This window comes from Thermobia domestica, chromosome 16 (assembly GCF_964235325.1).
Source record: "Thermobia domestica chromosome 16, izTheDome1.hap1.1, whole genome shotgun sequence".
NCBI lineage: Eukaryota > Metazoa > Arthropoda > Insecta > Zygentoma > Lepismatidae > Thermobia > Thermobia domestica.
In genome coordinates, this window is record NC_137469.1 from 188,635,690 (window position 1) to 188,647,906 (window position 12,217).

At 34.5% G+C, this 12,217-nt stretch overlaps 1 protein-coding gene across 2 annotated transcripts in view; it reads right to left on the minus strand.

Moving 5' to 3' along the window:
* Positions 1-2,107: 2,107 nt before the first annotated feature.
* The window catches only part of LOC145673571 (uncharacterized), a 94,219-nt gene continuing 84,109 nt past the window's right edge, over positions 2,108-12,217 (minus strand). For both annotated transcript variants that reach the window (XM_081743411.1, XM_081743412.1), the window contains exon 3: positions 2,108-10,429. In XM_081743411.1, the coding sequence (XP_081599537.1) occupies positions 8,827-10,429 (1,603 nt within the window). In that variant the 3' untranslated portion in view covers positions 2,108-8,826. The remainder of the gene's footprint in view (positions 10,430-12,217) is intronic.

Below are 12,217 nucleotides of genomic sequence, written 5' to 3' on the forward strand. Positions count from 1 at the left end.
TCAGTTAACTCTGTTTGGTGCAGTGTCCATTGTGCTTTCTATACATTGTGATTTTTACATGTAAGAAATCCAACTGCCTCCGGACTTGCAACTCTAGTGTTATGTAGAGAAATTGAGATTGTCTCTAAAACAATTCAGAGGTTTGGGATTTGATGACGCAGTTGTGATTAGTGGTGCTTACTCACGTGTTCAGAAGAGACTTCAAGAAATTGAGGAACGAGTTATATATTCACTGCACGGTACACCTTGTCTCAAAAAGGTTGAGCGCATTCTTCATTGCAGTTTTGAGGCAAAAATTTTCTAAGTCCAACTTCGGGTATCTTCGGGAAAAAGTAAACCAGGTTCGAACTCCCAAGCCAATTTTAGAAATCGTGAAAAATTTTGCAGATGTGTTTTACTTCTTTTAAATATAATAAGACTTGTTACCAAGTGTAGAAAAAAAGCAATTTATTGATACCGTATTTCGAAACCTTGTATTAATGTCAGCACATTCTTGTTTGTCATTTAGTTCAGTTACGTAAAAAAGATTTAGATACGTAAAGGAATCTTTCCATATATAAAAGAATGCTCAACGTTAAGACATAGAACAAAATTCTCACCTGAGTACTTATATAAAAGTCAAAGTAGAAAAAAAAGAGCGTTTCAGTGAATATAAATATGATTGTTCTGAGTGCCCGTTCGTTATACGTTTCTAAATGCATGTTACAAGGAGTGCGTGTGTTAGCTCTGTGGTAAGCCGTTGGATTTCAAATCGTAAGGTTGTGAGTTCCATTCCCATCTAGGTCAATGCTACTTTTATGACTTTTTTTCCAATGCATGAATAATTATACAAAATTTGGATTAAAATACATCAGTTATACATATATAACATATAATCATTGCAGAACAAAGCAATTATTAAGTTTAATAATATTGTCGGCGTAGTCACTCTGAAACCCAACGTCGTAGAGATCAGTAGGCTGTTACTCTGCCACCTCAGAAGTACATTTTACAAGTATGAATTTCTAAGTTAGAACTTAGGAGTTGGTAACACAATTTGGATTTGGAGGGTTGAATCATAAATAGTTGACCGTAGCGATAATTAGAAAGAAGCCAACACTAACCCGTAAACAATTGTCATGCCTTACGGTAGTATGAACTTCTTTCCCGTCTCGGTTTCACTTTTACTAACTTAAAGTCTCACGAAAGAGGCTTTTCAAGTAACTTACACAAGTCAGTTAAGTTGGGGTTGATTTCATACAAAGTTAGAACCTACCGCTTGTATTTCACACCAAGTAAGCCTCTTGAAATTTTCATGTAATTTTCCATTTTCATTCATTGTAATAAAATCACTTTTAGAAATTTTCTCTTTGCTTCAACCAATATAGATCCTCAAGCTAATCACAGATACAACTGAAATTATAAGAACTTGGGTCCAGAAATACCTGGTACGAATCTCGGTGTATGCCATCATCTGAGATTCATGGTCCCTAAAAGGGACTTGTATTCTTATATTTCCGAACTAGCGGGCAGAAAATGACGTCTGCCTTTCTAGCCTTAAATGCAAGTTTCCCATTTCCGAACTTGGTTGCTAGGCGGAAGAGTTGGAAAAGCTGTCACTAAAACGCAAGATCGGTATAGGAGAAGGTTTACTGGAAAATTCTGTTTTAAGCGAAATAGTATGGAGACCTATTATCCGGGTTCATACTGTGTGGTTTGTATCACACGTTGAAGTGAGACACAGGACATGACACAGTTATATCAGCACGCACTCACGTTTACAAGGAAAAACACACATTCACAACGCACATAACAGACGTGGTGGGTGTACGCCGACAAATTACCCTCCACACAAACAAATCAAATAAAACACATACACACACACACACACATATATATATATATATATATATATATATATATATATATATATATATATATATATCTATCTATATCTATCTATCTATCTATCTATCTATCTATCTATCTATCTATATATATATATATATATATATAGATAGATAGATAGATAGATATATAGATATATATATACACCTTGGATGAAATTTCCCTCACGTGTACTTACGCCGGGAGCTAAAGAAAACACTCCACGTAAAAACAGTACACTTTTAATTCCACTGCATTGATAATTGAACACGGATCTGGTAGTGATTTTCTGGGTATGATACTGTTATAGATTATCAAATTTTTCGCATTTTTACTTGTCACATTGTTTTCTTTCTTATCAGTTGTAAACTACTAAAGTATTATATTTAAAAAAATAAAGTTGTAAGAATGGAGAAAGATGTTATTTCTACTTAAGCTTGTATAATTATCAGTACACCACACTAAATCCGCTAAATTATTATTATTATTATTATTATTTTTTTTACTTTTTAACATATATGCATGTTTTCGAGCAATGTCGCTTTGCTTCGTGTATTAAGAGAAGAGTTTCTTCTCTTCTTATGTTCCCGCCCGAAATCATACATGAATATGTGCTTGGATAAAACATATACCCGTGTCAAATCAAGAAATAGGTAAGCAGTTTACAGGGTTATGAGGAGCTATCAAGAAAGCAGAATTTCGAACAGTAACCTTTAACCGATTTTCGTAATGATATTTATCCAGCGAAAGTAAATTGTACATATAAGGTATATATGGATAATTTTGTATATATCTATTTACAAATGCTTACTCACACTTACTTAATTATAAAATCCGCTCTGTTATGTTCGATTTTAAGTCTCTCTTGTGAGATATCACTTTCAATTAAATTTCTTGCCAATATTGAGACTGTTTATTTTATGTATCTGTAAACACTTCGTTTCTTAACCCCTTCCACTCCGATTTTTTTCTGAATGCTAATAATTGACGTATAAATTATAAAAGTGTACTCTACATATTTTATCATTGTATAACTTTCAAAACATCAATATAGTAACCCTTCGTGATGCTACAATAGTTTAAAGTTTATGACGAGTGTTACTCGTCATTGTGGGACTTGATACCGGGAGGCTCTGATGAGCTAGACTTGTCACTTCAGTGCAAGGGGTTATATGTGGTTTGTTTTTAATACTTGAAAATATCCTCACAGCTATGAATTAACATGGATGTTGGTAACCTGATGTTTCAATAAATCTTTTCCACATTTCTCACACGTTAAGGCCTTTTGTCTGCATGCGTTACGGGTGTACAAAATTTTCGACTTTCAAAAATTTCATTCATAGTCTCAAGACAGGGAACTTGTATCAGATAAAATATATATTTTATGATTGAATTTTAAAGTAATCCCTTCTTTCCACTCTTAGTTTATATAAATTTTTAAAGCTCTATGTCTTAACACTATGCAGCCCATTTTGATTTCGATCGCCCTTTCCCCAGCTGTAGGCACGTGTGATGTATCTCATGTGATGCTCTAATATAGCTCAGAGAATTCGATTTTGGTTGTATGTTTTTCTCCATTCTGGCCAGATATATTTCTACTGTTTTAGCCTTTGCTGTTACATGTGAACTGTAAATTGCTGCACTCTTGGTAAATAGAATGCTTTCTATTTTTATGTTAGCATGAGGCGTACATGACGTATTTGTTGTGCATTTCGACATGTGCCTTACCAAGGTTGGCCTTTGAATAAAATCTTCTCTGTTCTCTTGGCACGAGGTTTTTCTTCTGTCTGTACTAAGTATCATGCTAAATATGACAACTCAAGGGATTCTACTTCAATCTTACTACGTGCAAAGGCTTTGAACTGTATGTTCTAAAATGAGTGTGGACAAACTTTTAATTTGCAGTAAACCTATTTCCACACACACTTGACATGTCTCTACTATTTAACCTGTAACAATTAGGATGAATGTTACAATACCTTATTCAATAAGGATGAATGTTACAATCCTTTTTGCCAGAAAAATCTTGTCTTACTAATTTATCAGTACTTCTGTCCGATGCTGTGGACAACATCTCAGAAAATTCTCAACTCGACATTTTGTATTTGGACCTTCTAAGTCTTTTGATTCTCTTCCACACTATCTTCTTCTATACAAACTCAGTTCTAGATTCAATATACATGGTAAATTACTTAGTCTTCTAGAAGCATATCTCAGTAATAGGACAACGAGTTTGAGTTTCAGGTTATTTTTCTGAATTTATTCCAGTAAATTCTAGAGTTCCTCAAGGCAGTTTTCTGGGTCTACTTGTATTATACATGGACGATCTGCCTTCTTCGTATACAAACAGCTCTACCAATACTCTATTTGTTGATGATTGCAAACTCTAAAGAAAAGTTAAATCAGAGTACGATGCTCTTGCTCTCCACCGTGATGTTTGTATTCTTCTCAACCGGTGTAACTCTTGGAAATAGTTTTAACATCGAAAAATGTGCTTCTCTTACGATTTGTCTAAAAAAAAGAACTTATAAACCGCATCTACAAAATTGGTCATCACAATATAAATCCTGTCACCTCTTTCAGAGATCGTGGTGTTACTATTGACAGTAAGCTTACTTTTGCGGATCATATAAGCACCATATCTTATACTGCTATGAGGAAACTAGAACTCCTTTATCGCTTCACTGACATAAAAAATCCTAATTCTTTAAGCTTGTACTATGTCATATGTTGCTCCCACTATTGAGTACTATTCTCCTATCTGGTTTATGGCCTGCCCTACTCGTCTGAAAAAAATAAATTCTGTAATTAATATCTTTTCAGTTATTATATCGTATTGAGTACCTTACCTCCTAACACTTTCGAAAAATCACGTTTTAACATTTCTCAATATCAAATCTCCCCTAGTTAGAAACAAAATTTCTGACCTAATATTTTTGCATGAAATTGTAAATTACTATATATCATGTGAAAATTATTAAGTCAGATCAATTTTCGCGTACCCGCTAGAACAACACGGTCTAGTGATCTCTTCTACACTCGAGCTTTGAGAGAATAATATTGTCCCAAGGTTCCTACTAAACCGAATTGTTAGCACGTATAATCAGGTACCAGAAAGTGTAGACGTTTTTTTTTCAAATAAGCATACCTTCATATCACGTTTTTTTCAAATGAACATACCTTCATATCTATAAATGAACTATCTTTGTAATGTTGCCATTGTACTGCACCGTCTTGATTTCAAATTATTCTATTGTTATGTTGCACAATTGTTAAAATGTTTCAGTGTAAAATGGCTGTATCTGAAACCTGTATCTGAACGTAGACTATATCTTTTTTCATACACTATGCATGTCTGGGGTTTCACGTCTGTAGATGTCGATATAGCTTTTGCCAAGTGATTTTTCTAGTAAATCAATTTGGACAGTTTCGGTCACAAAGTTTTATACATGTATGTGTGAATTTAAGTCTTACCAAGATGGAAAACCAAACTTTTCAAAATTTTGACACGTGTGAGATCTTTCTACTGTATCCATTTTCAACTATATGTGCTGCTAAGTCTGACTACTTAGTAAATAAGTTTTTACATTCTTGGCACATTTGTGAGACTGTTCACCTGTATATGTGACTTGTTTACCAGAACAGTTTTCCCCGGAAAATCTTTTAATACTCGTGGCACTAATTAGGTTTTAGCTGCATTTAGAAATATGTGTTTTACCAAGTACAATTTCTAATAACTTCCTTTTGACACTATTTACGCCCGTGAGCTCGTAATCTCTTTGTGTCAATATATTCTTGTCGAACTGCAACTATCAATAAATCCTCTTCCACACTTTTTGGAGGTTTTGGCTTTTTCACCTGTATGTATTAACATGTGTAGTGATAGGTAAATTCCCGGGAAGATATTTTTCGGGAATATTCCCTGGAAAATTCCCAAATGGGAATTTATGTTCAATCAGAAAGAAAATTGCATTCTATTACTATATTATGATTTCAAAATTGAATTACTTTTTATATCACAGCATATGATTACTGTTGTCCACAGAGGATTCTCTAAAATGTATATTCTGAACGGTACTATGCTACTTTATTAACACTTTATTATATTTAGAGAGTACGCATAAATGTATATTTATTTACAATATGTTCTATCAATTAAATATATGTGAAAAAATTATATAGTAACAGTGTAAATTTATATGTAAGTGGATTTGCTCAACTTGACTCTATTAATGATTTTATAAACCCATTAAATTTATAAATGTTATAAACCAATTAGATTGGGTAAATGCTAGAAGATACATGTCTCACAAATTTATCAACATTTGCGCATACATATTTTTGTTCACAAAATTTGCAAGATACTTACTTATCTTTATATTTTAGCACGTAACATTGCCATAGACGACCTTTTATTGTACCTATTTCTCGAAATTCCATACGTTAAATCACATGTAAAAGAAGTCCGAGTACTTCTTCAGAAAGAGAAGGAGACAGACCGACGTCTATTACTAATGGTGTTTCAGGGTTTATTAATAGTACTTCATCTCTATTTCTACACAATTCTAAATTACTTTACAAAATGGTTCCTTTTCGTCATTTGTAAATTAGTACTTTGCTAATTTTGGCTGTTCTTTAGCATTGGCGGCCAGCTTTTGCACCTACTTTTTTGCGATATTCTATTCCGATGCGGTTGTTTTATGGTTTCATACGTTAAATTACGTTACCAACATTAAATTCAGACAGCGTTGCAGAGCGAGCGTTAGCGAATGAAGGCGGGTTAGAGCCCCGCATGGCACGTTGTTTTCTATCTTCGTTACCAACAATTCACTTTCTTTTCTCACATAAATCACTTCCACTTACCTGTCCGTTTTGTATAAATCCCCTACTGGCCTAAAAAAAATGTGTTCGATACTTTCTTGACTACTTGAACATCACTATCAGCTCATTTCTTCCGTAAATCATTCTACTTTTTGCTAGTTTTGGCCCCCCAATTCTAAACAATTACCTTACTTTTTAGTGCAAATGGAAATGGAACTTAAAAAATCCTAGTATTAGTTATATAAAGTACCGTCAAATAATTTTAAATTTTTTAACCTCAAAATTCTTTAAAACCTAGAAGTAAATGATAATATATTAAAATAAAGTAACTAGTCATATGGTTCTTATAATTTGGAAGATAAAGAAATGGAAATAAATTCCTTCCCGGGAATTTATAGGCCAGGGGAAAAAACCCGGGAATATTCCCATTTTTAAATTCCTTCTCACCGGGAATATTCCCACTGCCCATCAGTAAACATGTGTTGCCAAATTTGGGATACGGACAAAAAGTCTCGGCCGAAACATCGCCGCCCAAAATCTCGCGTGGCTAAAACCTCGCATGACAAAATCTCGCGGGGCCAAAACCTTGCCACCCAAAAGTATAGGCGCCAAATTCTACTTTCCCCCGGGCGCCGAAATGTTTAGCTACGGCTCTTTATATATATATCCCACTCCCCCTTTTTTGTTGTGCCCACAAAGTGAAATTATAAAAGACATCCTTGGCTCGAACCTCAGTTATGTTTTAAATTTGATTGAGATTGGTAGGATGGCTCAAGAGGTATAATGCAACAAACATAGTCATTTAATTTTTATATATATAGATTTCCAAAGCATGCATTAGAATTTTTCCTCTCATTATTTTAATGTAATTATGTGTTATTACTAAATATATACATATAGTAATTTATAGAACATTCTACATTGACGAAATCGTCATGAAGAGGTTTCATCCTGACGACATTTCTTCCCAGGCTTCACTACGTCTCGCTTAATTTAGACCAGGCGATATCATTACAACGAGGTTTTGTTCAGGCGAGATTTTGGGTATGGCGATATTTCGGGGCGCGAGTTTTTGGCCCCCGACATTTTGGCCTGCGACGTTTCGGGGGGCGAGGTTTCGGCCGGCGAGATTTTGGGCCGCGAGGTTTTCTACCCAAACCGCCAAATTTGAACTTTGAATAAATTTCTTTCCACATTTTTGGCACGAGAGTTTGTTTTGATATGTATTTATTAACATGTGTTATACCAAATTTCCAAGACGAGTAAATCCGTCTCCTCAGTCGTGGGACGTTTAAGTTTTTTTCACCTTGGAGTAAATTATTTTCGTCCTTGGCAGCTATGGGTTTTTCTTTGGTATGTAATAACATGTGTGCTGTCAAACTTGAACTATGAGTAAACCTCTTTCCACACTGTGGGCACGTGTGAGATTTTCACCTGTATGTATTAACATGTGTTCTCAAAATCTAAACTTTTTAAAAATCTCTTTCAACATTTTTGTCACATGCGTTGGTTTCCATTTGTATGTATTAACATGTGTGCCACGAGACGAACTCTGAGTAAATCCCTTTCTATATTCTTGGCAGCTGGGTTCTTTTCACCTGTATGCATTAACACCTGTATTGCAAAGGTTGAACTACCAATAAACGTCTTTTCACACTGTTTTGTTGTGTTTTGCATCTATACGTATTAACACATGACTTGCCAAATGACCACGTTGAGTAAATCTTTTTCTGCATTCGTTGCACGTGTAGGTTTTTTACCGTTATGTATTAACTTGTTAAACTAGAACTAGCCGTAAGCCTCTTTCCACATTGCTGTTACGTGTGGGTTTGTCGCATGTGTGTATTAACATGTGCTTTTTTAAATCTGAACTTTGCGTAAATCGCTTTCCACATTCTAGGCATGTATGATGCTTTTCAACAGTATGTATTAACACGTGTATTCCCAAATTTGAACTAGTAGTAAACCTGTTTCCAAACTGTTAGTACGTGTGGGGTTTTCGACCTGCATGTATCAAAATGTGTTTTATCAAATTTCCACGTTTAGTAAATGCATTTCCACACTCTTGACACGTAGGATTTTTGACCTGTGTTATGTGTTTTGGCAGATCTGAATTCTTAGTATACCCCTTCCTCTTTCTTAGCATCTCTGGGGTTTTTCAGCTGTATGTATTAACTTGTGTCTTGCCGAACTTGAACTATCAATAAAGGTTTTCCACATTGTTGGCCTGTCTGAGATTTTACCACCTGTATGTATTAACACGTGTCTTGCCATACTTGAACTCTGTGCAAACCTCTTCCCACACTGCTGGCATAAATGGGGTTTTACACCCGTATGTATTAACATGTGGCTTGCCAAACTTGAACTGTGAGTAAACCTCTTTCCACACTGTTGGCATTTGCGGGGTTTTTCACCAGTATGTATTAACATGTGTGTTGCCAAACTTCCAGTTTGAGTAAATCCTTTTCCACACTGTTTGCATCTGTGGGGTTTTTCACCCGTATGTATTAACATGTGTGTTGCCAAAGTTCCACGTCGAATAAATCCCTTTCCGCATTCTTGGCACGTGTAAGGTTTTTCATTCGTATGTATTAACTTGTGATTTCCCAAAGTTGAACTCTGAGTAAAACTCTTTCCACACTGTTGACATGTGTGGGGTTTTACCCCTGTATGTGTTAATGTGTGCCTTGCCAAATTTCCACGTGTAGAAAATCCCTTTCCACATTCTTGGCAAGTCTGAGGCTTTTCCTTCGTATGTATTAACGTGTGGCTTGCCAAACTTGAACTGTGAGTAAATCTTTTTCCACACTGTTGGCATTTGTGGGGTTTTTCACCAGTATGTATTAAAATATGACTTGCCAAATTTTTACGACGAGAAAATCTCTTTCCACATTCTTGGCACGTGTAAGATTTTTCATTCGTATGTACTAACACGTGACTTGCCAAAGTTGAACTCTGAGTAAAACTTTTTCCACACTGTTGGCATGTGTGGGGTTTTGCCCCTGTATGTGTTAAGATGTGCCTTGTCAAATGTCCACGTGTAGAAAATCCCTTTCCACATTCTAGGCAAGTGTGAGGCTTTTCATTCGTATGTATTAACATGTGACTTGCCAAAGTTGAACTCTGAGTAAAACTCTTTTCACACTTTTGGCATGTGTGGGGTTTTGCCCCTGTATGTGTTAAAATGTGCCTTGCCAAATTTCCACGTTTAGAAAATCCCTTTCCACATTCTTCACACGTGTGAGATTTTTCATTCGTATGTATTAACATGTGTAATGCTAAACTTCCAGATTGAGTAAACCACTTTCCACACTCTTTGCATCTGTGGGGTCTTTCACCTGTATGTATTAGCATGTTTGTTGCGAAATTTAAACTGTAAGTAAACTTTCTTCCACACTCTTGATACGTGTGGGATCTTTCATCTGTATGTAGTAGCGTGTGTCTTGCCAACTTTCCATGATGAGTAAATTTGCTTCCACACTCTTCGGACATGTGAGTTATCTCACCGGTATGTATTACCATGTGTGTAGCCAAATTTGAATGTTTAATACATTCCTTTTTACACTCTTGGCACGTACAAGAATTTTCTGCTGTATGTATTAACACTTGTGTCGGCAAATGTGATCGGGAGATTCCCTTGTTAACTTCCTTGTTAGTACAAGATTCCTTACCAAAATGAGGAATATTTTCCTTTGGTGTAATGAACGTATGCGCTCTTCTGGAAGGACTATGTTTACGGCATCTGCGAAAAGTTGAATAAACAGGAAATGGAAATTCTACAAAAATGCAAGCGTTAGTATATAAAGTACAGCACTAATAGGAAGATACTTATTTTGTATTATACTTCTTTTGCATCTAAAAGATGAGGGGTTCCCAAGTAGTGATGGGTAACATTCCGGGAATTTATGTACAATTACGAAGAAAATTGAATTTTATTACTATATTATGATTTTAGAGGTAAATTCGTTTCTTATCACCGTTAATTATTACTGATATGTCCAGAGGATTTTTCAAAATGTATATTCTGAACGGCATTATGTTATTATATTTAGAGAATATGCATAAATGTATATTTACTTCCAATATGTTCTATGCAAGTAAATATGTGGAAAAATGGTATAGTAGTTCCAAATACTTTTACACCGCTAAACAGTTTAAATTTATATGTAAGTGGATTTTCTTAACTTGATTCTACTATTGTTATTATAAACATATTAAATTTTTTTATGTTATAAACAAATTGGGTTGGGTAACTGTCAAAAGACACATGTTTCACCATGTCTCAGAAGACACACTTGCGCATACATTACTAATAAAACTCCAATTGACCAAATCAATATATATATATATTTTAAGATTATGTATTTGTGTATAATCTTAAAATATATATACAAATATATAATAATAAAATATATATACTGCTTTGGTCAGTTGGCATTTTATTAGTAATCTTGAATTTTCCAAAGCTACAATGAATAATTTACAAGTTGCGCATACATTCTTATGTTCACAATATTTGCAAGATACTGACCTAGTTCTATAATTTAGCACGTAACATTGAAACACACGACCTTTCATCCTACCTATTTCTTGAAATTTCATGCGTTATTTCACATGTAAGAGAAGTCGAGTCAGAGAGAGGAGACACCGACGTTTATTACTAACGATGTTTCAGGGTGTATTAATTGTACTTCATCTCTGCTTCTACATAGTTTCTACATTACTTTACAAACTGCTAACTTTTTATCATTTTTAAATTAGTACTTAGCTACTCTTTAGTGCAAATAGAAATGGCACATAAAATATATTATTAGTTATTTAAAGTAGTGTCAAAAGTGCTTTTTTTAAGTCTCCAAAATATTTAAAACCTAGAAGTAAATAATAATAAATGAAAATAAAATAATTAGATACATGGTTCTTATAATTTGGAAGATAAAGTAAAGAAACGAAAATAAATTCCTTCTCGGGAATTTATATGTCAGCGAAAAAATCGGGATTATTCCCATTTTTTATTTTCCTTCCCACCGGGAATATTCCCACTGCCCATAAGTATTCCCAAGCACTCGTACATTATATTTCGTGATCAACTGAAATCTCATACTATGGAACTCGAGTGTTTTCCGTAGCAGTTATATTCTCCACAGACGAGAATGCATTGTGTTACATTTAAAAATTAGAAATCAGATTAAGTCAAGTATGCACCAAGGTGCATACGGTACAGTATGGGATGAACATGATTTATAGAGGTGAAAATGGAAGTCAATTAATATATTTATAAATTACATTGTTAATTTAAGTGACAAAAACTTTAGTCAATGCGAGAACTTGTTGCAATTACAACTACCAGGGACGGTCACAAGGAAACAAAAGAAGGCTATAGCAACTTTTAAGATTTTGCAGTGTAACATAACCTGCTGGTATTTTGGTATCCTCGGATTGTTTTCATATATTTGATTTTACTATTCTCCGACTGTTCTGATATATTAAAATTTTAATCCACATTACGATCTTCAGGGCCATTGAAATATAT